This window comes from Saccopteryx bilineata, chromosome 4 (genome assembly GCF_036850765.1).
Source record: "Saccopteryx bilineata isolate mSacBil1 chromosome 4, mSacBil1_pri_phased_curated, whole genome shotgun sequence".
NCBI classification, from domain to species: Eukaryota; Metazoa; Chordata; class Mammalia; order Chiroptera; family Emballonuridae; genus Saccopteryx; species Saccopteryx bilineata.
The window spans coordinates 27,129,867-27,157,445 of record NC_089493.1 but is presented as its reverse complement, the minus strand read 5'-3'; the positions used below and the strand labels follow the sequence as shown (position 1 = coordinate 27,157,445).

At 49.3% G+C, this 27,579-nt stretch overlaps 1 protein-coding gene across 2 annotated transcripts in view; it reads right to left on the bottom strand.

The window, feature by feature from the left end:
• The window catches only part of LTBP2 (latent transforming growth factor beta binding protein 2), a 100,575-nt gene that overhangs the window by 38,259 nt on the left and 34,737 nt on the right, over nucleotides 1-27,579 (bottom strand). For both annotated transcript variants that reach the window (XM_066277658.1, XM_066277659.1), the window contains exons 4-9: nucleotides 16,298-16,488; nucleotides 13,812-13,982; nucleotides 13,311-13,517; nucleotides 12,139-12,425; nucleotides 11,003-11,105; nucleotides 535-609 (exon numbers count right to left, since the gene is read on the bottom strand). In XM_066277658.1, coding sequence (XP_066133755.1) covers nucleotides 535-609; nucleotides 11,003-11,105; nucleotides 12,139-12,425; nucleotides 13,311-13,517; nucleotides 13,812-13,982; nucleotides 16,298-16,488 — 1,034 coding nt within the window. The remainder of the gene's footprint in view (nucleotides 1-534; nucleotides 610-11,002; nucleotides 11,106-12,138; nucleotides 12,426-13,310; nucleotides 13,518-13,811; nucleotides 13,983-16,297; nucleotides 16,489-27,579) is intronic.

The following is a 27,579-nucleotide window of genomic DNA, read 5'->3' as shown; positions in this document are numbered from 1 at the left end:
GGTTTGTGCTCTATGGTCCCCCCTTCTTCCCCTGTGCCCTCCGCTCTCCTGCTCCTGGCTGTGGGCTGAGGTGGTGGCGGGTGTGGGGGTGGGGGGACAGCTGAAGGTGCTTGGTGGGTAAAGTCCAGAGGTCCGCACTGACTCAGGCTGCCTCGATCTCCCAGCCTAGAGTCAAAAGTCTCCCATTCCAGGGAGATCAGCCCCAGGAGGTGAGCGGATATGCGGGAAACGGGGTGGTACTTCAGACACGGCATCACACATTCCTACAGAGGCACCTGGCCCTGGTCCGGGAAGGGGCGGGTGGAGATGGGGAGGCCGGGAAGAGCTCAGCCACCAGGTCCTTCCTCAGCTCACTGTCACTGTGCCCTGACCTCCTCAGGCTTCCGGAACCAGCAACCCCCAGAGCTCCCCCAAGCTGGGGCATAGAGGGGCCCAGTGGAGACCACGCAGGCAGCATCACCAATGATGCGGGGAGGGTGGGGGTGTCCGTCACTTCCCTTCCCCAAGTCCAGCCTTGGCCGAGGTCATCCTTACCTTGGCAGTGAGTGAGGTTTAGTCTCCTGTACCCCTGGGGACACTCCAGCTGGCCATTTTCAATCACTGGGGAGTCTGAGGAATAAAAATAGGGACAGGTCTCAGTGAGAGCCCTCGAGCTCCTCTGTCACCCATGCTGGGAAGTAGGGGGCCGTCTGGATGGCCAGCCCACTCTGCAGCTGTGAGGCCCTTCTCCCCAAGCCATCACCTTGGGCAGCTATGCCCTCTTGGCTGAAATCCTCTCTCTGACTCCAACCAGGCTACTCAAAGTCCACCTTGCTCCTAATAAAAATGATACTAAGTAACTATATCTTGTATATAATTATAATATTATAAGAGTAGTATATATTTATATATATTGTAGAGTATATTTTATACTGTATCAATGTAATACGATATCAGACAGGATTGAACATATTTTATTACTTTTTTAAAAAAAATTTAGTTATAGATGTGCCAGAAGTTGCAGAAAATAGTACCCGAGTGTCCATCACCCAGTTTCTCTTAATGGTTACCTCTTACGTAACTACAGTTGCTTTATTGGTTTTTAAACATCTGATACAACAATTCACACCCTGGCTAAGGTCAGTCTATTTGGATACTCGGTTTTGATGCTGCCGTAGCTGACAGTTTCCTAGATCAAGAGGGAGGAAACTCATCAGTCATTGCACTTATAAAGCCAGGACATTTATTTTTCACTCACATTCACCAACCATGGGATGCTGTTGAAATCAAGCTTGTAAATTTCCACTTTCCCATGGGGGGGCAGCGATTAGTTGTTCTTACCGATTCTAAGCTAGAAAATTCCAGTTTCCAAGTGCACAAATGGAGATGGTTTGCAGCATCTCATAATGAGGAAATAATTCTCAGGATGTCAGTGCTGGTACATCTCCTGCCTTGATTTCACAACAATTCCCTTTACTTTTCAGAGAAATGGAAAACTATCTACATGAAAGAAAACCAGGGAAATATCTCTGTTACTTTGGAGGGACAAACTCGTATGTCAACCTTGTGGAAAAGCTCTAGCAGGTAGCGTACTACTGACAGCCTCCTGTCATCACAGAAAAGGGCAGCAAATGTGGAACACCCATCTCTTCTTTAAAAAAGAATAGCTCCTCTTCAAGTTTGACAATTCCTCTACCAAGAAGGGCATAGCCAGCAATTCTCAGAGCATTCAAGGGGTTTTCAAAGACACTATTTCAACACAAAGCTCCATAAAGATACTGTCACACTTTTAAAGGTGTCATTTTGTAAAGTTAACTGCATGTGACCTCCTGTTGCAGTTGGTCTTTTTCTTCCATTGGCTCCTTTGCGGCCACAGCTTGCCCACGAGGGCTTCGGCGAGGGAACTGCGCCTCCAGTGCTCTCCAGTGCCATTGCTGGTCGTGGCATCGGCGGATGAACTTCCACAGCTGTTTAGTAACGCTTATTTTATTCTAGAAGTCATTTACCATTGAGAATACATGCCCTCTGGTTCACCCTTTCTTTGGCTTACAAAAATAGAGTTCTACAAAAATATATTTTATTGTTGAAATACAGTCTTGCAAGTACAAAAAGACGTTAGAAATCCAGTACAGCAAAGTTTGTGTCTTGATGTTTCTAAATTTTTTTTAATCAATACAGCTTTGACTCTGTCATTAGCTGCTATCTCTGGGCACCTTAGGCACTTAAGGCAAAGTTTATTATTAATAGCACATGTAAAATATAATTCGTGTGGCTTTCGTGATCATTTGGATCCTGGGCTTCACTTTGGGTCACATCTGAGAGGTCATCATTATTTTCACCTTGGACTATGGCTGATTAATGGTAGGAGACAAGTGTTAACTTTGTTGTTTGTTTGTTTGTTTATTTATTTATTTATTTTTAGTGAGAGAGAGAGAGAGAGAAAGAGGACAGACAGGAACAGATAGACAGGGAGAAAGATGAGAAGCATCATCAATTATTTGTTGTGGCACTTTAGTTGTTCATTGATTACTTTCTCATATGTGCCATAATCAGTGGGCTCCAGCCAAGCCAGTGACCTTTTGCTCAAGCCAGCAACCTTGGACTCAATCCAGTGACCTTTGGGCTCAAGCTAGCGACCATGGGGGTTATATCTATGATCTCATGCTCAAGCCAGCAACCCCATGCTCAAGCTCATGAGCCCACACTCAAACTGGCAACCTCAGGGTTTCGAACCTTGGTCCTCAGTGTTCCAGGCCAACACTCTATCCACGGTGCCACCACCTGTTCAGGCTAGCTTGCATTTTTAAATGATTACTTGCAATTATGTTATGAGTATGATTTTAAATTCTATTTCTTTGCAGGGATTTTAAAGAGTTGCTTCTCCCCTTGGTGATGGTTGCTTTGGTTAAAACTATACATATACATAACTGAAAAACCCCATAAGCCAGGCATTGTTACATGTTGTATGTTGTGGGACACCCAACAAACACGAGAGGCGCCATCTTTCCTTGGAACCCCACTCTTCCCTGCACTTTGTATGCCAAACATGACAGGTGACAGTCTGATACATGGATCACATGAGGACATAAATTAGTAAAGCTCAATTTTTTAAGGTTAAAAGGATGAAAATTTGTTCCTGCTGTGGAAGGTCTTGCTCAGGATTTGTATGCTGTACCTCCATGGGGACTAGGCTCCAGCCTAAAAGCACTTGAGCTGTGTGATTCATAGCGACGGGGAAAGTTAGGTGTCACCACCCCGGCACCCAAGCCAGGCACGCCTCTTGAGTGCTCCCAACACGCGCAGGCCTTCCCTTGTCATAGCACTTACCATGACAGGCTGTTTGCTTGCCTATCTCCCCTGATACAGCATAAGCTCCATGAGGGCAAGGACCTTATGGAAGACCACAGGTCTTCTTCATTGTTGCTATGTCTCTAGAGCCAAGCATAGCACTTGGAACAGTGTAGACAGTCAAAGTGGAATGAATAATAACAGCACACACTAAAACAAAACTCACTATGGGCCACACCCTATTGTGAAAGCTATACACAGATTAATTTATTTAATCCTCATAGCCCTTGAAGGTAGTTACTAAGATTATCCCCATTTTACAGGTGAGCAAACTGAGACACAGAGTGTTTAGGAAACATGCCTAAGGTCTCTCAGCAGGTGGTTGGAGATGAGATTGCGACCCCAGGCATTTGCCTCCAGAGGATAGAGTCTGAACCATTTCTCTCTACTGCCTCCAAATAAATAAATGGTTGAGTTCATAGCGAGCCTTAGGAGATGTCTAAGATGAGAACCCCAGGGTCCTGAGGTCATAGGGAGACACCTGCCCGCAGGAAGAGCATCGCCCTTTCTGGGAACCTTCCCTTTCCCCTGTCCCGCTCAACTTCTCTCCCCTTTTCTTCTTTACAAGAGATTAGGAGAGTGAATGGGAATAAAGAAAAAGACAAGGATACCCAGAGGAGTTCAGACGAACTAATTAGATACTGGGTAAATGTTCCACAATGCACGTAATCAAAGTGCCATGCAGAATCAATAAAGGAAATGGTGACGAACCTGTACTACCCCTCATGGCCTTGCAACCGGCTCGGGGATCAAAGAGTAGAGGATTTGTAAGATCTGGAGGGAGAGAGAGTGGCTGCTAAGCTGTAATTTCCACAGGTGCTTCAAGGAGATACTTGGAAGCTCCAAGTGACCTTGCAATTGGGACTCTTAGACTCAAAGAAGCTAAAGCAGCTCCTGAGAGATCAGCTGGGATCAACCCGAACACTACAAAATGCCCATGAATCGCAAACGAGTAAGAAAGCCTGGGCTGGGAGGGTCTGGAACTCAGGTCTCTGGCCTCTGACCTGGGCCTTGTCATTTATTGCTGCACCTTGGCTGGGGCAACTCCGGGAAGGAAGCAGAGGGCCCCTGGCTGCAGGCAGCCCCTGCCCTGCTAATTCCCCGCCTCGGCTGCTGGGAATCCCAGGAACGCCTCAACAAGAGCAAACTAATTGCTGGAAACAGTTTTGGCCCTGACCTGATGACAGAGCTCAGGGAAGAGGAGGTGGAGACATCAGTCTGGCCACAGGGCTGTTTACAAGCGATGCCGAACTCAGCCTGTGATGACAGATGGCTGCAGCAGGAAGATGTGGAGGGTCCCCCGCCACACACCCTCTGCCCAGAGAACACACACACTCACACTGCAGATGAGGCTGAGCTCAATGTGCAGGGCACATGGCAGGCTGGAGCTGAACCCCCAATTTGCAAACCTCAGGCAGATGAGCTGGAGAGAAACTTCTACTTTCCAGAGAAGGTGAAAGTGTGGGTGCTGGGGCAGCCAGGCTGATATCTAATTCCTGGCTCCAGTCTGCAGAGCTGTGTGACCTGGGACACATTTCTTAAATTCTTTTGGTCTTAATTTTTCTCAACTATAGAAGTGGCAACAGAAATTCAGTTCCCGTGTTGTAAAAATTAACTTGATTGAAACAATCAATGGCAGTCTGAAGCTAGCATGATGCTTGCCACAGCCTCTAGTGCCCCTCAAGTCTTTCTTTCCTCCTTCTTTCCTTCCTTCCTTCCTTCCTTCCTTCCTTCCTTCCTTCCTTCCTTCCTTCCTTCCTCACAATCTCAAGGATAGTTAGCTGGCCTGCTGCCTCTCACTAGCTGTAGAGACTTGGGCAAGTTACTCAACCTCTCTGAGCCTCAGACTTTTTAAATTAGTAAAATGGGGATGACAGTTCCGTCCTCCGGTGGTTATTGTGAACACTGAACAAGCATGTAAAACTCTGAGCACAATGCTTGTCACATGTTGGCAATTTTCATCATACTCATTATTCCAGACTTTCCTCCTTGGTGAAGTCCTGATGGATCCTCCCAATAACTGTAGAAATTCCCTCCAAAGTGGGCTCTGCCTGCTTCCTCGGGGAGGCATCAGAGCCGACGTGGGCATCTTAGTCACCACAATGAGGTGGAGAGGGGTCTGTTCAGACCCTGGCTCAGACAGGTGCCACGCAGCCCCCGTCCCCCTCTCCCTTCCTGGAGCTCTCCCGGCCAGAGATGCCACGTGTCAGGGACACCCACACTTGTGTAGGGAGGGTGCTGACATGAGTCCAGGCATAATTCCCAGGATGCTTTGAGTGAGTTTCTTGGAAGAAGTTCTCAGAACATCCCTAAGCCAAAGAAACACTGTTTTCAGCCCAACAACTAAAATTATGAAAATCCCTTTTTAAGGGCAGGAGACTGGGCATGTTCCCCAGAGTCTCAGAGAAGAGGAACCCCACCCAGCACAGCTGTTTCCCAAGCTGAGGTCGTCTAGTTTAGCAAATGCCGGGGCACAAGAAGTGGCACAGGAGGCAGATTAGAAAGCAGTTAGAAGCAGAGGCCTGGGGTCGTGTAGACCTGAGCTTTCAGGCCCAGGTTCCTTATCTGTAAAATAAAGATAGTTAACACCCAAAACTCTTAGAAATATTGTTAGAATATAACAAAATAAGGAAGCACTTAGCATGGTGCCTGGTGCTTATGAAGTGTTTTGAACAACAACGACAGTGATGATAATGTCACTGCTCCAACCTGGCCTCATGTCCAAATCACCCTCATATACGTCCATCCTCCATCAGGGGGTAGCATCACAGACCTGTGCCTGTCACATTCCCTGTGGGCCAGGGCCCCGACAAAACCAAGCCAAATCCAAGCTTTCTTTATACTGCGTGTTTCAAATAAATTTTCAGATGTATATATAAATCTCCATTTCCTCAAAAGTTAATTTTCTTCCCCAACTCCTTCTACAAACCTTCTACTACGGCAGGCACACTCCCTGTGGTGGGGAGCTCAGGACTTCTGGGCACAACCCATTATATTACTGGGCAGTTGCAATTTTATTTTTATTTATTTTTTAGAGAGACTCAGAGAGAGGGACAGATAGGGACAGACAGACAGGAAGGGAGAGAGATGAGAAGCATCAATTCTTTGTTGTGGCACCTTTGTTGTTCATTGATTGCTTTCTCATATGTGCTTTGAGGGGGGAGTGGGGGGTTACAGCAGAGCAAGTGACCCCTTGCTCAATCCAGCAACCTTGGGCCCAAGCCAGCGACCTTAGGCTTCAAGCCATTGACCTTTGGGCTCAAGCCAGAGACCATGGGGTCATGTCTATGATCCCACACTCAAACCAGCGACCCTGCGCTCAAGCTGGTGAGCTCATGCTCAAACCAGATGAGCCCGCACTCAAGCCAGTGACCTTAGGGTTTTGAACCTGGGTCTTCCGCATCCCAGTCTGATGCTCTATCCACTGCACCACTGCCTGGTCAGGCTGGGCAGTCGCAATTTTATAAAAATTCAGTCTCATCATGGCTTCTTCTTTTTGTCCTTGTTATAGGAGTTCCACTCAGCTAGTCTTCAGAGGGCTCTCCAGAAGATTGTTCTATAATTTAGTTGTAATTTTGCCGTGGTTATGGGAGGAGGTGAGCGTAGCATTTACCTACTCTGCCACCTTGACCAGAAGTCACAGTTGCCGTTTTTAATAAGCTGTTCCTTGCAGTCAGTATTGCATTGGGCTCTTTTTACTGGATACTTCTACATATTGGCTTTTGCCTTCCTGAACTGCATGGAACAAGCCTACTCACGTCTTCCTGCAACAATTTGTCAGTACATCTCAGTGAACTCTTATGCCAGGGCTGCGGGTTCCTGCCCTGCCTGTTTATTCATCCTCAATCTACTGGAGAGACATTGTCTTTCATGCATGCATAACTCATGAAATACAGTCTTGGGACGCATCCTCCTGTCTGTGGAATTATGGTGTAGGGTCCTGATGTTCGTTGTCTTCAGGCAGACCCAGGCCTCCTCAGGATAATTAGGGAGATCTTGGTCAGCTGAGAATCAGGCACACTGCGGTATTCGAACCTTGGTGCCACTTGTTCTGACTATGCGACCATGGGCAAGTCCCTCAGCCTTCTCTGAACTTCATTCTCCTCATATGTCAAATGGGAATAAAGCAACCACCTTACTCGCAGGTGGTTGTAACCATTAAATGTGATCATGCCGGTGGTGAGCCTAGCATGGTGTAAAAGTTCAGAAACTGGTAGCCATCCTTGCTTTTAAGAGGCAAAGCTGCAGAATTCTTTGAAGGGGCAGAGCAAGAGTCAGCTCTCCCCAGAGACACAGGGAAAGGCCCGGGGTCTGAGGTGAACTCATCTCGTGCCAGGTGGATGGAAAGATGATCTCATGGCAAACAGCTGGAGCCCCTAATGCAGTCCTTGAGCTGTGTGCCAGCCCTGCCTGCCCCAGCAAAGGGGCCTGGGGGTTGACACAGCCAGTGCCAAGGCTGATGGAACAGCAGCCAACTTTCCAGTCAACCCAGATGTCTGTCTTTCTCAGACAAAAATGTGGCTTCAATCAAAGTGGCCTTTGAGTGCTCTTCCGACCCTGGCTGGGGGACTTCGGAAGTTCTGAGTGGGGACCTTTGGTAAGGCCCACAGTGTCAGGAAGGTCAGCTGCATCTGTCAGTGAAGGAGAAGAGGGGACCACAGGCTCACCTGGGTTGACTGAGCCAGCTCCCTGAGAAAGAGGGCACTAGGGATTTTTCTGGAAGAAAAGAAATTTGTCTATGCCACATAACTGAAACTTCAAGGCTGTCCTTTTTCCATGTCAGAAATAGCAGCATTCTGTAGGGACCTTCTTCAACAGTCCAACACAGAGCCTCACAAGCCGAAGGTGATTTAGGAAAACAAATGAAGTCACACAGCTCCCTGGCTGCTGGCTGTATGACTTCTCTCGCCCCTGATTTCGCTAGACCAGTGGTCCCCAACCTTTTTTGGGCCATGGACCGGTTTAAGGTCAGAAAATATTTTCACAGACCGGCCTTTAGGGTGGGACGGATAAATGTATTACATGATCGAGATAAGCATCAAGAGTGAGTCTTAGACAGATACAACAGGGAATCTGGTCATTTTTTAAAAATAAAACATCATTCAGACTTAAATATAAATAAAACGGAAATAATGTAAGTTATTTATTCTTTCTCTGTGGACCGGTACCAAATGGCCCACGGACCGGTACCAATCCGCGGCCTGGGGGTTGGGGACCACTGCGCTAAACCACCTCTCTGGGGATGACAAAGTCCTTCCTTGAGGGGCAAAGTCTTATTTTATCAGAAAAATAGAGGCTCAGAGGGACAAAGCCACCAGGGTTGAGAATGTTCTGGAACGCAGAAGTCTTGCCCACCATTCCCAATCTCACCCTGTAGCTGGCCTTTCCCACTCTCACTCTTGCACAGTAGCTGGTTTGTCACGCCTTCTTAAAGAAACATCCCCCAACTGGCCGCAGCTAGGTGTGTGGCACCCTGTCAACACAAACAAGGCTCTCATCTCTCGTCCCTTCTCTACATAATGCCCAGCTGCACTTTAATGTGTTTGGAATGTTTATGTTGCCCTGCTTTTTGTTGTTATGTTCTTTAGTGTGCTAGAATGCTTGACATTCCAGGGTCTGCACCCTGGTGCCCCTGCTTGCTGAGTGTGCTGAACACAGCAGGGTGGGGGCAGGTGTTGAACAGAGCAGTGGGGGGAGGCGTTGGGAGGTGATACCTGGGACAGGGAGGGGAAGAAGGCTCTGCCTTGGGGGTGCTGTACTCCAGGAAACATTGCTCACTCTCTTGGTCTCACCTGCACGTGCAATTTCCTTGGCTTATTAAGCATTTACCTATTTCTTTGACTGGCTTATGCTGATAAATCATTAGATCTCATCCTGAATGTCACCTCCTCTAAGAAGCTTTCCCTGATATACCAGTTTGAGCTAGGATTTCCTACCCACAGGGAATAGATGTGCAGGTTGTGCAGTGCACAAAAGCACCACAGTAAGGGGATCGTTGGCATCCTAGACTTGTGTATTTGTAAAGGCTGTTTTGAGCAAATGGAAGGAGGACCTTTCTCTAATTTGCACAAAGGTGCTATAGGACCTGTCATTGTTCCCAGTTTTGCCGCCTGTCCCCACTGCGTTGGGCACTGTCTAGTCATTGCACTAGCTCTTCGATGGCCAGTACCTGTCTATATCCTCCTTCCCCCACTAGACTGTAAGCTTGGAGAGAGGAGGTACTGTTTTTATCTAATTCTCAACTGTCTGTTCAGGGCCTCCACACTAGGGGCACCTTAAACTTGCTTCATTGATGTAAATAGTTGTTGACTGAATGGAATGTGGGGTATGGAAGTCTTTAGGGTCAGAGGGACCAGAAGGAAGGAAAACAAGGGAAAAAGAAAAGTGGCAAAAACATCCCTGGCCTGTAGGGGGAGGTGCTGAGCAGTCTGACACAGTCTTCCAGGTTGGGCAGTGGGTCTGTTCCCTTTTTGGAGAGATACCATCCAATAATAATATTAATATAATAGCTACCATTCATGGACCTAACACTAAGCATAGGCATCATCCCAGTTACTCTCCACTGCAGCCCTACGAAGCTGGCACTACTGTCGTCTGCATTTTGTAGATCAGAGACGGAGCAGAGGGGTCAGTGGGCAGAGCTGGGACTGATGCCTGGTATGTGCTGGACATTCAAGTCTGGAAGCTTAAAACAACTTTTTGCTGCTCCACCAAAAATTCTATTACACTGTGACACCATCCACACTTATTTTTAATTAGGAAAATATGGTCACTGCTCCAAAGTCGGGGTCTGAAGTTAAGAACAGCCCTGCCCCTCCCACCTTTGGGCTGCAGTCCAGGCTCCCCACAGAGCCGGTTCACTGGGCCGGGTGCTGACAGGCATAAGGAATACACAGCAGGCCCAGGCCCAGGAGTGAGGCCTGGAGGGGAAGTCAGGCTGAGCGGGCAGGAGCCATACTCAAGGCACAGGCACCTCATCACAGCCTCCCGACTGCAAGATCAATGCCTATGAGAGCAGCGTTCTGCTTACTCCTGAATTCTCGGTGCTTGGCACACACACGAGGCACCCGGTAAGTATTTGCTGAGTGAGTGAATGAATGAATAAATATGAATAAATACATATTAGGTTTTCCCACCACCCAAAAGAGGGCAGGGAACTGCATTTTCCATATCCAAGGCTGAAGACATTCTGGGACAGACACCCAATCCTGATTCAAAAACTGGAAGCAGAAAGCAGGGGGTAAGGAGAAGGCCTGGGGGCCCCTCCAGGGAGAGAATGAGGGAAACACGGAATCACCAAGTCAAGACCCCTGGGTCCCTGGTGCCTGGGCAGGGGGTATATGGAAGGGGGCAGAGAAGTAGAAGAGGGCCAAGCATGGAATGGGGTCCCTAAAATCTGAGCAAGAACAACTGCCAAGAGGGAGGAAGCTCTCCCGGGCAATCAGACAGAGCAGGCAGGCCAGGCTGCACTAGCAGAGGGTCTGAACTGTCTGGGTCATCAGGAGCCTCGGCCACCAGCCAGAAGCACTCTCAGAGCAGATCTGGAAAGGCTGCCCAGTTTGCCAACCTGGTCTCTGGGACCCTGGTGAGAAATGGGTGGGGGGTAGAGCAGAGGCCACTGGGAGACCTGGGAGAGCTTCCCACTCAACCCTGGATCCTGGCACCCAGCACTCACCTGGTCTGCGCAGGCATGGGGCACACAAGGTCACCCCCCAGAAGGCCCCCACACTGCCACAGCAATCCTCTTGGGTAGTCAGCTCCAGCAGGGGGTTGGCACACTGGAAAAAAGGCCATGGACATGGATCACCACTCCTTTCTTCCCCTGCTGTGCACAGAGGTGTCCCAGGAAAGCCTGAGACAAAAGCTCCTTTCCCCACAAATCTTGCCAGAAGATACTCCCACCCAAGGGAGGGTGGGAGAGTCAGCTGATGTCCCGGAAGGAAGCAGAGAAACCAGTCCACTCAGCCAGACCTTAAACTTAAGGGGTGGGGACACAGCCCGGGCGAGATAAGATCTTCTCTGTGCAGACTGGCAAACTGCCTCCTTCCATGTCCCAGCCCACAGATGGGGGTCCCAAAGGGTGGGCTTTCCTCTGTCAAACTCCAGGGTCATCCAGAGTGCCTGTGGGCATGGCCGAGGCTCAGGGACACCACCAGCTGAGAGGCCAGGGTGGACTCAGCGACCCTATCCCTTGGCTACTACTCCTCACCTCCTCCAGTTCCCTAACCTCAAGAGGGATTTAAGGAAAGTGCAACCCCGAGAAAAACCATCCTGGTTTTGGTTTCACCCTCGTCTTAGGTGGCTGGACTCAGAAAAGCTCACCTGATTTTCCGTCACTGACTGTGGACGCTTCTGGAGAGGGAGGGGAAAGTGCCTCTCACTGCACGTTCAAGGTTTTGGGATTTAACCTGCATTTGCTAAATTCACATCTGTGTCCCTAATTTCAGCTGAATTCCAAACTCTTTCTCGCTAGTTCTTATAGCCCCATTGTCCCTGTACCAGAGGGTCCTAGACTCATCTCCAGGAGAGCCCAAGGTTTCCTGGGGCCGGAGGACACGGGTGCCCCTCCAGGAGGAGTCTCCCCGTCCCTCTTCTGTGTGCATTGACGGGTACCTGGTGGAGCCCAGGAAGGAGGCCCCGCCTCTCTGCACTCAGGCACTTTTATGCTTGAGTTTTCCCATCTGAGGAATGGAAGTCCCTGCGGCCACTCACAATTCACAAGAACAAGGAGAGAGAGAAGGAGGAGGGGCAGAGTGGGTGACGCTCGCTCTCTGGACGCTTCCAGGGCTGAGGCAGGAGCTGCTTTCTCACCTGGCCATTCACAGCGCTCAGGTAACACCGGCCCAGCAGCCCCTGAAGTCTGGGTGCCGCCGGGGGCAGCGGCCGAGGGGCCTGTCCGGACCGCGCGGGGATGCTGTTGCCGTTCCAGTGGCTGTGGCCGGGGCGGGCCGGAAGCCGGGGCGAGGGTCTGGTCTCCACGCTGTTCTCCTCCGGGGCCTCCTCGGCCTCCCCCCGCACTCGAGCCACCTGGTGGACCTGCACGGAGGCCTCGGGCGGGTGGTGAACGTGCACCTTCACCAAGGAGGGGTTCACAGAGGCTGGGCACAGGGGCTGGGGTCAGAGTTGGAGAAACAGGGCCCCACCCTCTGAAGAGTGCCCACCAGCCCTGGGCCAGGGGAGCCCCTGGGTGTGTGTCACCTCCAAATTCTCCCTCATTTTTCCCCTCTCTACTCAAACCCCAGCACAAGTCCCCAGCGAGGACAGGATGACACTCAAATCCTCCACTCTGCCTCTCAATGAAGGACCTTCGTTAGCAACTTCTAAACTACCTTCCTGATTGCCCCTTCTCCAGGATCCTGTAGGATCCCTGGGCTCCAGCGCAGCTGAGCCTGCATGGTCCCACCTCCATGCCCTCACTCACACCGGTCTCTCCCTGGGGAACCCCTCCTACTCCTCCGCTTAACCAAAGGCCACCCATTGTTTAAGGTCTAACAGAAGTCCACCTCCTCCAAGCAGTCTTGCCTGATCACTCTGGGCTTAGGGGGTTCTCCATCCCCTGACCTCCTCTACTTTTGTGCTTTTACTTGGCACCTAATAATGGAAGGCAGGGGAAATGAAGTGCTTTATAATGTTATTCTCTTTCCTGTTCAGCCTTTCTCCATTGCCCAGGTCCATGGGTTCCTCGAAGGCAGGACCCAGTCCTTATACTCTCTGTCTCATGCATAGCACCCAGTAGGGGGTAAGGGCAAGTATACTGCTGAATTCGGATGGAAGGGCAAGGAGCAGTTTAGGCGCTAAAGGGCTAAAGCTGAGAACTGAGGGCTGAGGAGAAGGAGGGAGGTTTGCCTGAAAAGAAAGGCCTGGGGCCAGCTTGCTGTTCCCTCCTCCACCATGCTGGCACCCACCCTACGGGGTGGCCCCCACTCTATGGGGTCACTTAGTGCACCCCTCCCCCCAGCCCACAGCCCCAGCCCTGTACTCACCCAGCTGGTTGGAGAGCGGCAATGTGAAGGTGGACTGCCTCAGCGGGCCCTCCAGCAGGGCCCTGTGGTGGGATCCCCTTCCTGCAAGCTCTCTGTCCAGCTGTGGGACGGGCAAGTGACAGAACTTCCCGGTGGAGTTGGTGGGGCACCAGCACTCGTCCCTGCCGATGCATCGGCCTCCATTCAGGCAGGGGATCTGGCAGAAATCTACAACAGTGACCTCAAGGTGACTGGAGGTGGAAGAACATAGCAGCGCCCACCATGTCGCTTGTGGGTGACAACACAGAAGCAGGGGAGCAGAACTCCAAATCTGCGTGGCTAGGTGAGCCCAGCATTGCCTGAAATGCAGGGACTTTCCAGGAGGCCTGGAGTGAAGAGGGGTTGATAATAACCCATATTCTTGCTGTTTTAAAGAGCCCTTTCAAGCCTTTCCTCAACCCCACAATAACCTGGGAGACAGGGCCAGCCGAGAACTGTCGTCTGAGGGCAGAAGGGACTCACAGATGCGGAAGCCAGACTTGGGGTCATGCCCATGACCACCCTGGCTGTACAGGGTGGTGGTGTCGCCACGCTCACAGCTGTTGGCACAGTGCCCATGGGCACAGGTCTGCTTGCAGATGGTCGGAGTGAAGATGATCTTGATCTTCTTGATTTTTTCCGTGAGGTTCAGTCCTGCAGAGAGAGGGCTTGGGTCCAGGGGGCAGGGCTGAGAGGCACAGCTGTGGCCTCTGGAGGCTGCTTAGGAAGGCTCACGGGACCAGGGGTGAATCCATTCCAAGGGCATTTGCTAAGTACCGACTGGACACAAGGTCCCATAGCTGGGGCAGGGTAACCCCTTGAGGAGTTCACAGAGCAACCTTTATCGAAGGACATCAATGTGCAGCCAACTAAGCTCATGCTTAACACACATGAAATCTCAACCCTTTTAACTGAATATTATTTTAATTTTTTAAGATTATATTTATTTATTTTAGAGAGAGAGAGAGAGAGAGTGGGGAGGAGAAGGAAACATCAACTCCCATATGTGCCTTGACCAGGCAAGCCCAGGGTTTCAAACTGGCGACTTCAGCATTCCAGGTTGATGCTTTTATCCACTGCACCATCACAGGTCAGGCTGAGTATTATTTTAGGTTGAACCATTAGAAGTTGACATTTTTGTAGGTTAGAACAGTGGATTGTTGGCAACCAACCTACATCCAACCTAATATTTCCATTTTACAGCTAAGGAAACGGGCTCAGAGAAAGTTGGGTTGCACACAGTGCGGTTGGGCTTTGAACTGAAGGGCAGACAGAATGCAGCTCAGACCTGCCGGAGGGGAGAGCTTTCTAAGAGGTGGAGGGAGACGGAGCCTGAAAGAACCAGAGACAGCTGGGGGAGGGGTGCTGGTTACCAGAACAAGGATCAGTACTCTTGTTGGTTGGTGGTGGGAAGTCACTGAAAAATCTCAGTATGAGACCAAAGCGGCAATGTGGGGGGCATGGGCTGAATGCCCCCCAGCTGAGTGTGCAGGTGGAGGAGGGGAGGCAGGGTGGCCCAGTGGGGAAGTCAGTGCAGCAGTGCGAACTGAGGTCGCTTCACTTAAGAGTGGTTGTGGGAAGCTCAGATAGGGAAGCTGGAAGGCAGAGGGCTGAGGAGGGAAAGTGCAAATAGTCCATGTGGACCACCTGTCCAAGAAGCTTGACTGTGATAGGAGAAAAGAGAGAGAGAGCCAGCCAGAGGAAAGTGGAGAAATAACTGTGTGTGTGAGAGACAGAGAGAGCTGTAAGCCAGTATATACGCGGCCAGGAGAGGGTTGGGACAGGGACAGGGTGAACCGGGAGGTCAGAGGGAGCCAGGGGAGGACAGTGTGCCTGGGCTTTCCAGAGGGATCGAGACAGGAGGTGTGTCTGCCTTAGACAAGAAGAAGGACACCGCCTCTTCAAATGACGAGAAAGGAGGTCATCAACCATAAAAATGAATGAAGTGCTGACACATGCTACCACATGCATAAACCTCAAAGACATTACAGTAACTGAAAGAGCCAAGCACAAAGGCCACACACTGTATGATTCCATTTATATGAAACGGCCGGGATATGCAAGTGTAGCGAGGCAGAAAGTCCATCGGTAGGTCAGAGGCCGGGGGAGGGGAAATAGGCAATGATGGCTTAGTGGTTATGAAGTTTTTTGTTTTGTTTTTTTTTTTTTCTGAGTGATGACAATGTTTTGGAATGAGATAATAGTGGCAGTTGCATCAAACTGTGAATATATGGAAAACCACTGATGTGTACACTTTAAAAGTAATGCTATGTTATGTGAATTTCACCTCAATGTTTACAATGGAAAAGAGAGAAAGGAAATCAGCTTGGGCAGGGATTGAGATAAGGGGGCAGTGTGTGCTGTGGTGGGGCAGGTGGGCAGGGAGGGAGGAGCTCTCCAGGGGGTGGTGGGCATGTCCATGTGCCGAAGGGATGGGACCTGGAGGAGTGGGAGCAGTTGGAGTAGCTGCTCTGAGAACGGAGAGTATGTCCAGGCAGACGGGAAAGTATTGCTGGGCAACGACCAAGCTGTGAATCCACGGGGACCCCGGTTCTCTCCTCTGGGAAGCAGAGGCCCAGTCAAAGGTGCTAAGGAAGCGACTGGTCGGATTGGTTCAGGAAGCTTGGGGTTTGCAGGAAGGGTGAGTTGGGAGGACTGGGGCCGGGGAGCTGAGGTTCATAGCTGGACGTGAGGAACTTAAGGCAGGACAGGTGTCAGATGGGGCAGAAATGGAGCAATCAAAGCCCAAGGGTCTCAAAGAGGCAAAGTCCCAATCAGCTAGTTTGTGACCCCTGGGGCCTGGCACAGAGCAGGTATTGGACAACTGTTTGTTGATTGGCTGAAAGCATGAAGACCAGGTGACAACTCAGCCCTTCAGTGAGAGTGAAGGAGAGAAACAACGTGGGGAGAAGAAAATCAGAGATTTAGATGCCCTGCTCTTCTAGGTCCCCGAGACAGGGCATCCTTACCCCAAGGGGATGACTGGAGGTCCAGATATGCTGCCTGCTGGGCACCATCCCTTCTCGCAAGGCCTGGCCCTATGGGCAGGGCATTAGAAGTCAGCTGGCCATTGGCTGTGGTGGCCGGGTAAAGTCGGACAGTCCTGGACAGCCCCACACGCTGCTGGGAGGAGCGGGTCTGGCTGAGCTCACTCAGGGTCCTGCGGAAACAGCCGTGACATGGGGGTTTGCATCAAAGGGCAGCGTCTCTGTGCAATCCCTGTTCAGGACGCTCATCCCCTGCCTGCACCAGGAGAGCGCTCTCCATTTGGCTGCTTCCTTACCAATTCCAAGAAAACAAAGGTACCTTGAAGCAGGGGACTGAGCCAAGAACAGCAAGCTAGTTCAGTGGGAGTCCCAGTTATATGGAATAGCCAGGCTTTGGCTGGGTATTCTGGGCAAGTCACTGAGCTTCTCTGGACCTCAGGACCCTTGGCTGTAAAATGAAGGTATTAGACTAGTCCCGTGGAGCTCTAACATCCTGAGTCTTTGAGACTCTTATGGAGCAGCCCCTGGCCCAGACCGAGTCCTGTGCCTACCCTCTGCCATGCCTTAATGCAACCCTTCAAACACATTACCCGTAGCATAGGTGCCCAACATACACACGTGCACAGACTGATTCAAGGGGTAGAGTCTAGAATATTTCTTTCATTTATTTTTATAAAAAATATATAACAATAATATTCAAGGAGAAAAAAAATGAATTCATCATCCCCCACACCAATAGAACAAATCATTTTTCATATTTCTTTTCAACCTTTGTTGAAGTATATGCTGTTAAACTATTGTCCGCATCTGTAGATATATTTGAATTCTGATTTTTCACTTAACATTAGATCACCCCTTATACAATTGCATGATTTCCATATTTATTATCTTAATTGCTACATAACAGTCTATGTTAAGATGAATCGCACTTTATTTACACATTCTCCATATTTAGATTATTTTTTATTTTAATTTTAATTTTTATTTATTTATTTTTTTTTCATTTTTCTGAAGCTGGAAACAGGGAGAGACAGTCAGACAGACTCCCGCGTGCGCCCGACCGGGATCCACCCGGCACGCCCACCAGGGGCGATGCTCTGCCCACCAGGGGGTGATGCTCTGCCCACCAGGGGGTGATGCTCTGCTGCAACCAGACCACTCTAGCGCCTGAGGCAGAGGCCACAGAGCCATCCCCTGCGCCTGGGCCATCTTTGCTCCAATGGAGCCTTGGCTGCGGGAGGGGAAGAGAAAGACAGAGAGGAAAGCGCGGCGGAGGGGTGGAGAAGCAAATGGGCGCTTCTCCTGTGTGCCCTGGCCGGGAATCGAACCCGGGTCCTCCGCACGCTAGGCCGACGCTCTACCGCTGAGCCAACCGGCCAGGGCGATAGATTATTTTTAATTTTTAACTGTGAACATTTTCACTCATGGCTTTTTTCTTCTGTATAAATATTCCTTGCATATAGGGGGACTCATTATACTATCCTATTTTATTCTCTGTGTTTGAAAAATTCTAATAAACATTTTGAAAAGGATTATTATTTTAGGATTAATTTCCTGGACTAGAATGACCGTATCAAAAGTTTATAAACATTTATAGCTCTAGGTCCGTGATGGCGAACCTTTTTATTATATAAAAACTGCCCACTTTTGCAGTGCTGGTCAACCCACTAGTGGGTGGGAGGGACCAGGTTGACCAGCACTGCAAAAGTGGGCGGTTTTTATAAAAAGGTTCGCCATCAAGGCTCTAGGTAGACAATTGCATATTTAGTATAAATGTGTCCCTGGACGGTTGGCTCAGTGTTAGAGCATTGGCCCAGCGTGTGGAAGCCCCAGGTTTTATTCCCAGCCAGGGCACACAGGAGAAGCGTCCATCTGCTTCTCCACCCTTTCCCCTCTCCTTCCTCTCTGTCTCTCTATTCCCCTCCCACAGCCAAGGCTCCATTGGAGCAAAGTTGGCCCAGGCGCTGAGGATGGCTCTGTGCCCTTCACCTCAGGTGCTAGAATGGCTCCTCTTGCAACAGAGCAATGCCCCAGATGAGCAGAGCATCGTTCCCTGGTGGGTATGCCGGGTGGATCCCAGTCAGGCACATGCGAGAGTCTGCCTCCCTGCTTCTCACCTCAGAAAAAAAAAAAAAAAAAAGTACAAATGTGCCCCTTAGAGTGCAACCTCGCCAGTATAGCATATTACTAATTTTTATACTTTTCTAATTAAAGAAGCATAAAATAAAACTTCAATGTTGCTGTTATCTTTTTTTTCCCATCACTTCTGAGGTTGAAATTTTTTTCATACACCTATTTACCACTTGTGAAAAGTTTCTGCTCTTGTTCTTTGATATCTAAACTATTCAAGTTACTTGTCTCATAAATTTGAACAAGTTCCTCATGTGTTTATTATAAGGCAGGTCATTCTACAAGGCAGCCTCCACTGTAAATATCTGCAACTGTCACAGTGTACGTGAACCACTGCCTACCTGATGGTGTCCAGACTGTGGTGGGTATGAGCACGCTGTAGACACATAGACACTGAAGCTGACACAGTAACTACTTGCTCAAGACTGTTCAACCGGTAAATCAAACCCTGGAATTCCAACTCAGGGCAGTCCAACTCCTGTGCCACCCAACAAACCAGCCCAGACCATGATGAAGGCTTAGCCGAGAAGCATCTACTGAGGTCGGGGGGGTTCTCCTTCCCCCAGTAGGCCCCACCCCTCGCCTCTCCATTTGGAGTCCTTGCCCAAGTGGGATAAGGTCTGAGACTCTCCCATCACCATTCCTACTCCAGTTCTGTTGGCCTTGGGTGCCCAGGCCCTCTTATTCTTTCCTGGAAGAAACCAAATCAGAAGAGATGTCAGAGTCCAGCACCCTGAACCTCTTCCCAGCCCTGTTGGCCCAGGACTTGGCTGCTGGGAGCTTCAATGTTGTTCTTTCTCCCAGTGTCACCAGCAGCAAATCCTCCTCCTGATAGGCCCCTCTTCCTCACTTGCTTCCCGAGTTTGGGAGCTGGAGTGCGGGAGAGGTCCTATTAGCCTCCTAGAAGCCCTGGAAGCAATACTGAACCAGAATAGGGAGCCCAGAACTCAGGCACCTGCTTCTCATTCGCAGGAGAAGGCCAGCACAACCATTTGCAGTAGGAAACACAAGCCTTTCGACAGCTTCCAAGAGAGTGCCTGAGCTGGTGGGTCAGTGGGAGTCCTCTCCTGGTGGCACCAGGCTGGCGCCATGGCTCAGCCTAGAGTCAGCACCCTAGAGACGTGAAGGGAGTAGCTCATATTCTGCCCAGACCACCTGGCACTTCGTTAAACTTGACCCTGACAAAGAGTTCTCCAACCTGGTCAGGTGGTTTGTTGTCATTGTTGTTCTTATTGTTGCTGTCACTTGTTTCTCTCTTTAGAGATTCTTGAGTTCAAATCTCTTCAGGGCCACCTGAGGACCACTGGGAGAGCCACCAGCTTGCCTGGAACGTACATCCCCACAACGATGCCACTCAGTTAAATGTGATGTGCCTATACTCTGCCCAACACACTCAGGTTTTTAAACAGTGATGGGAAAACAATGGGTGCCCTCCACCCCACCCACCTTCACCCTTGCCTGGCAACTCCACCCAGTCTCATTTACATATGGGCTTCCGTACACTGTTTTGTTTAATAAGCATTCTGCTGCCAAAAAAGCACTTAAAAAACAGCGTTACAAGGTGAATAAAACAGTTATAGCGAACATTCATTGAATGCTGAGCCAGGTGCTTAAATGTATCATCTTATTCACGTTATTTTGCGGAATGAAAAAAGTAAACTGCAGAATAATGTGGGTGGTATGATTCTAGTTTTGTGTTTTAAGAAAAAGCTTCTTCTCCCACCCCCATAAATATTTATACAGGCCTAGGAAAGGTCTGGAAGGATCTGTAAACAGTGGCTGCCTGTGGAGAAGGAAAGTGCCTGCATGTGTGTAACTACTGTTTGAAATTTTATATGTTCCTATATTTGTGGGGAGGGGTAGTAAAATATTTCACCGAAAACATGCATTATTTTGTAATAAAAATAAATTTCTATTTTCCCCAGCAACTCCATTTTCTAGATAAGAAAACTGAAGCTCAGAAAAGCACAGTAAACGTGTGTAGATAACCTGGATCCAAGGTGGGCTCTGATGGCCTGCAGAGGTCTGGGAATTCAGGTAAGAAAGACTATGAACAGCCCATTTAAGAGATGGGTAGAATTTTTATAGCCTAAAACGAGGAGGAAGACATTCCAGATAAGAAAAATAACATTAGAAACTGCATGGAGGTGGGAAGCACGGACCATATTTAAGGAAGGATAATGAGCACAATTAGATAAAGCACAGAACTGAGGAGGGGAGAGAAGGGGGATAACATCCACTCAGTGCCAATCAGGTCATGGGTCTCGTGCTGCGTGTTTTACATAATGTACCATCTACTTGTCCAAACACCCTTATGATCAAAAACCTCCGTTTGGCCAAAACCACTTTAAACAAAGTAAAAAGTCAAATAACAAAATGAGAAAAACTGTGCAACTCGTGTCATAGAGAAAACACCAATTTCCATAATGTATAAAGAGCTCTTAGAAAGAAAAAAGACAGATCAATATAGCCTTAAAAAAATCAGCAAAGGAATATGAACAGTTCATAGAAAAAATGTTTCTTAAACTCATGAAAATATGCTCAGTCTTTCTCATTCTAACAGATGTGTAAATGAAAACTACTCTGAGATAGCGTTCTGTAATCATCAGACTAGCAAAAATCTAAAAGTTTAATAAGTGCTTATTATTATTGATGATCTCTATTATATATAATAAATGATAATATATAATAATATGATATATGACATATTATAGCATATTATTATTATACAGTATTATATAATAGATGATATTATTATTATTAATGAGATTGTGCCCAGTCACTCTTAGATATTGTTGCTCAGAATATAAATTAATTCAGCCCTTATGGACAGTAATTTGGCAATGTTTGCCCACATCACAATGCATCTATGCTCTCTGCCCCTCCAGTTCTCTGCCCCTCTGAGACTGCAGCCAATACACCTGCTGTCGTGGGTGCTGCGGCCACCCAGCCCAGGTCCCCTTTGCAGCTGGCACACCTTCTATTGGCTTTTTTTGAGTTTTGCTCTTGGCTGATGGCAGCCATTTGACAGGCTCCTCCCATTACCATGACCACTAAGCCAATGACTGCCTGAACCAGAAATTCAAAAGCCCTCATTACCTCAAGGTAGGATAACTCTGCAAGCCCTACCCCCCTCAGCCAGGCCAGGGCTTGCTTTCCCCAGGACAAAGTCTTGCTTGGCTCTCCCCACCTTCCCATCCTGCCTCCCTCCCTCCTTTAGCTCTCCCCCAACAAATCACCAAAATCCATTTCCCCGCTGTGCATCCAGGGGAATCTGACCTAAGACACTTGTAAATGTCAAAAATAATGGATGGACAAAGTTATTCATAACAGCGCTATTTTGTAATAGCAAAATATTTTGTAAAGACTAGAAACAACTTAAGTGTTCTTCAGCAGGGGGTTGGTCAAACAAGCCAGCATACATCCATAGGACGGAGTCACACGCCCATCAGAAAACAGCAGCTCCTTCACACCCACAGGGAGAAGTCTCCGAGATACAGTGAAAAGTGAAAAAACAGCCCCAGATCTGGCCCACTGGCTCTTTTTGTACAGACTGTGAAATAACAATAGGGTTGTTATTTTTTTACATTTTTAAATGGTTGTAAAAGAATCAAAGGAAGAAGAATATTATATGACATGAGAAAGTGATATGAAAATCAAATCTAAGTTTCCATAAATAAAGTGACTTGGAGCACAGCCACGCTCATTGTCTGAGACTGCTTCTCCTCAATGATGGCAGGGCCCAGCAGTTGCAGAAACCATATGTTGTTCAAAGCCTAAAGTATTTACTATCTGCCCTTTTAAGGAAAACGTTTGCTGACTCCTAGTGTGGGACATGTAAACTTTTGTGTAAAAATAGAGCAAATAAGGACACCTGTTGCATTTATTTATTTGCATTACTCATGAAGCAACCTTGGAAGGATGCCCTGGGAATTAATAACAGTGGAAAGTGGATGAACGGGGAATAAGCCAGTGCTACAATGTAACGAATGCTTTTTCTGAGCCAGCCTCTGTGCCAATAATACATTATCTCATGCCCGTCTCTCTGTAACCCTAAGAGTTACTCCTTTCCTCCCCATTTTATAGTCAAGAAAACAGGGCAGGGAGGTTCTCTGTGTTGCTGAAGGTTGCAGAACTCCCAGGTTACCAAACCAGATAACTTTACCCTAAGGCCACCTAGCATTTGTGATTTCTTTGTCACTGTTTTACAGATGAGGACATTGAGGCTTTGAGGGGTTAAGAAGAAAAAGTCTGATAGAGGGCCTGGAATGTGTGTGTGTGTGTGTGTGTGTGTGTGTGTCTGTGTGTGTGTGTGTGTGTAGACTATACTGAATGGGTAAAGGGGAGTCCCTGGCGACTTTGGAGAAGCCCATCCTCTTTCACTCATTCAAAGAGCACCCATTGAGTGCCTGCCACGTGCCAGGCACTGAGATCCAAGGATGGCAAAGACCCTCTTACCATCTCTGCTCCAATGGAAGCTTGGCAAAGGGACTAGTACCCAACAAAGGTGGAGGGACGCAGTGGGAGCCACAGATTAGCCGTGAGATATTCGTTGCCTTCAAGTAGGTCTCGAACATGATAGGACAGGCCTTTTTAAAAGATAATTACTCTGGTGAGATTCCCTGTTGTGGCTGGACCAGATTAGGGAGGGCTGAAGGCTATAGGTTCAAGCCACAAGGACCAAGGGTCCTTGCCCAGAAGATGGCATGGATTCAAAGGCTATTTTAGACATAGAGAATTCCCAGCTGTGGCTTACACAAATGGACAGAGCGGGTTCCGAAGCCAAGATCCCAATGTAAGAGATCCAAGCAACGGCTCAGTTTTGGACATGATGAGTATTGAGTGCCTCAGACAGATCTGCAGATGGAAACACCCAGGAGGAGACACTCAGACAGCTGGGGTGGGGGTGGGGTGGGGAGTCATGTGTAGAGGTGGCAGTTACGGAGTTAAGGAGGGATGATATCACTCAGGGAAAGTGCGCAGAGCAAACCACACTTCAGAGTTCCTTCCACTGTTGGACTGAGGCGTTAAGTCTGCGAACACTTCCCACTATCAAGGGAGAAATGTGTTAATGAGCAGACAGTCTCAGTTTTGAGTTACGCTCCCATCAATTCGTCTCTGACCTTCGGCACTTGCTACCACTTGTCTGCTAGCACACGATAAAACAAATGAACAAGCCGTAAATGAATATTAATGAAAAAACGTGGCAGCAGCCACTGTACTTCACTCGACAGTTTATTCTACTCATGCGTGCCTTAGCCGGGTTTTTTATTTTGCACGTACAGACGATCGTCATAGTTTCTGCTAATAAAACTGTTCCCAGCTCTAATCATGGAATTAATTACATTGATGGTTTATGGTATTTCTTATGAACTCCAGGTGCTCTGACACCTGAACACTGAGAAATGTAGGAGTAGAGAGAGTAAAGAAGGGTAGGGGGTCCGAGGAGGGGGCACTCACTCTTTGGGCAGACAGAGGACGAGGCTGTGCAGGTGCCTGAGAGGGAGCAGACAGAGAGGTAGCGGGGGGAACAGGAAGAGAGCACCAAGACAGGAGTGTTCCCAGAACTCCATCTGGCTTCTGGCTGAAGGGACAGAGGCTGCTCCTTCCTGTGACACAGGTGAGCATGCCCCAGTGCCTCCCAGGTAGCTCCGCCTCCCCTGAGAATCTGGGCACAGGCGAGGCAGGGGGGAACCCTCACAGAGGTCTGCTCCGTCTGTCTTCCCAGCTGGCCACGCGGGCTTCATGCCTAGGCCACAGCCAGGTGGCCCTTGTACCAAACGTCCAGGCACCCAACACGGTGTTGCCCCAAATCCTGCCCCAGCCCCTGCCCTGTCCCAGCAGGGAACAAGCGGGTACCCAGGCCTGCTGGGGGAAGGGGGGGGACACTGTGGCTTTGGCACAGGGCCAGGAGCCTGCTGAGTCTGGGGGTGCAGAGCTTGAGGGATGAGCAGGGGAGACCCAGGCTGGGCTAAGGCAGCAGCCGTCACTCTGACATCAGGGGGACCAGCTTGGGGGATTCCCAGGTGTCACTGCGGGAAGGGGAGAACCTGAACCATTTTTTATTAAAAAAAAAAATACTGAGGCACAGAGAGGTTAAGGAATTTGTCCAAGATCATTCACCTAGAACTGTACTGCCCAACAGAGCTTTCTGTGATGAGGAGATGCTCTGCAGCCTGTGTTACCCGATACATTGACTACTGGCTGCTTGTGGCATTTGAGCACTCAGAAGTGCAGCTGGTGTGACTGAGCAACTGAGTTTTACATTAAATTAAACTTAAATAGCCCCATGTGGCTGGGCACTACCACATTAGATAGCATTAATAAAAATGGAAGAGTTGGGATTTGGACCCCAAAAGTCTACCTTGGCCCGTAGCTACAGGGTCAGAGGGCTCCCCTGACTCCCTCACTGCATTCTCTGTCCCTGGAAAACGTCACTCCCACCCCAGGCATTTGGCTTCCCTGCCTGGCTTGCTCTTGGGGAATCAGTGCCCTCCCAACGTTGCTGTCCTGATCCCAACTGCATTATCTTGTCCTCAGAGTTCAGAAGGGTTGTGGCAGAAAAAGAGACTGGATTTCCTGAGGACAGACCCAGGGTCATGTCACGGGGGAGCAGTTTTCAGCCCAGCCTGAGGAAAGACTTCTAAAGAAAGAGCCAGAGTTGACCAGCAACGCGGTGGCCCCTGAAGAGGCAGGAGCTCCCAGTTCCTGGAATCGTGGATCCGTGTTCCCGTGTGCCAGAGAGAAATCACAGGCAACCCTGCTCAGGGTGGGGCTCCAGACTGATGACTTCTGAGAGACCAGGGTGGGGAGGTTCAGTGGGCAGTGCCCAGGGGACCAGCCCCACCTGCTGCCAGAGACACTGATTCAGCATCGTCAACAGCAGCACCGTCCCTCCCTGGTGTCCTCCCGAAAGGGCCCAGAGCCTGCTGCCTTCAAGTGTCCTGAGATTTGTCCTGCTGCTGATCCTGCTGTGTCCACTCCTGCAACCCCTCGGCCTCACTGGTCAGTCTGAGGCCCTGCCCCGCCCGGCTGCGTGTGAGTCACATCCCCCTGCTCTGAGATCACATCCCCTTGTTCTCAGTTCTAGCTCTTTCTGTGACCACACTTAAGTCTGAGGGTTCTGGAGCTCTTGCCCACAGGTCCCAGGGGATGCCCCCGGCAGGCTGCAGGTGCAGGTGGGAGGGGGCAGAACCCTGGGGCAGGGTCTCCTGCCCAGACCACATCTTGCTCTGCACAGGAGGAAACACAGCATCCCTGTTTCCTTGCAGGTGAATTAGAGGCAGAGGTGGGCAGGAGCTTCACATGTCTGGAGGAATGTCTGGGGGGCACTGAGGCCTGACCTGGGGCCTGACCCCTGCCTCAGAGCAGTCCTGAAGTGGGTGCTGCCTCAGTCTCCCAAGGGTCCAGAGGCCCCTCTGAGCTTCATCACTGGGTGAGTTACAAAGAAGCACATGGGAAAAGGAAGTGGTGGGAGAGGTGAAGCTATTGAATGGGAATGAAAACACAAGCCAGGGCCTATGGACACCTGACAAGGGTTCCAGGAGACTAGAGGAGGAGCAGGAGGAAGGAGAGGAGAGACCTTTAGGCTGAGGGGATAGAGCGAGGACCATGTCCCAAAGCCAGGTAAAGCTTGGCATATGGGCATCTCACCACGACCATGAGATGCCCACCTCCTGAACCCTTAAGTTCTCAGCTTATGGCCTTCGGGACCCCTCTACCCTCCATAATGTGCCCCCCACCCTTAACACATGTGCGCACACAGGGACTGAACAGGCCTGCATTACTGGACAGCAAACACAGGCCTATGACTTCAGACGAGTTCACCCGACTTCTGGACTTGCCTGGACAGGCGCATTGCAGACAAAGGCAGCAGGGGGCCTGGTTCAAGGATACACTCTTCAGGATGCAGCTAGCTTGCTCTTCCAGGAGCTGGAACTCTGCACCAGGGCCATAAACAGAAGATTTCTACAAGAACTGGGACTTGTTTCTTGAGAGGTCTTCACTCAGTAATGCAGCAGCCCAAAGCTACAACTGATTACATGCTAGACATCAGCTACAGCCATATATCACTTTTTATTTTTGTGAAGCCCTTTACATTTGATGCCTCACTTGATGAATGAAACAACTGCTCTAGGAACTATCGTTCCCCATTTTGCAGAAGAGAAAACTAAAGCACAGAGAAGCTGTTATTCTGCCCACGAGTCCCCCAGCAGGAAAGCGCTGCTTGTGTCTCAGGGCCTGAGCTCTGTCTGCCTTTGGCAAGTGACATCCTCCACCCTGATGCTCACTCACCCTCGGCCATGACAGGAAACCCCACCAGGGCCAGACATATCTTCAAGTGGTCTGGGTAAACTCAGAGTTTCTAATTATCGCTGCTGCTTTTCTGATAGAAACAAAAGGCTCAGATAACCTCAGAGTCTGGGGACAAATAAGAGTGGGTGCCATTCATAGAACATCTAAAATGTGTCAGACGTGCCTGACAGGTGGTGGCATAGTGGATAGAGCATCGACCCGGAAAGTGAAGGTCTCCGGTTTGAAACCTCGAGGTTGCTGACTTGAGCACAGGTGATCCAGCTTGAGCGCTGGATCATTGACATGATCCCAAGGTCACTGGCTTGAGCCCAAGATCACTGGCTTGAGCAAGGGGTCACTGGCTCAGCTTGACAATTCTGGCCACAGAATGTCTGAGAAGCAATCAATGAACAACTAAAGTGCCACAACTACAAGTTGATACATCTCACTCTCTCCTCCCTCTTTCTCTCTCCCTTCCAGCTTCTCTCTCTCTCTCTTTCAAGTAAATAAAATTTTTAAAAATTAAAAAATAAAATCAATTAAAAATTTTAAAAATGTGTCAGACATATTTACATATTAGTAAATCCTCCTGCCTTTTTTTTTTTCTTTTTTAGTGTGAAAGAGAGAGAGAGAGACCAGAAGGGAAAGAGATGAGAAGCATCATTTCTTCACTGCGGCACTTCAGTTGTTCATTAATTGCTTTCTCATATGTGCCTTGACGATGTGGGGGGCTCCAGCCAAACCAGTGACCCCTTGCTCAAGCCAGCGACTTTGGGCTCAAGCCAGCTACCTTGGGCTCAAGCCAGTTACCTTGGGCTCAACCCAAAGGCTATGGGGTC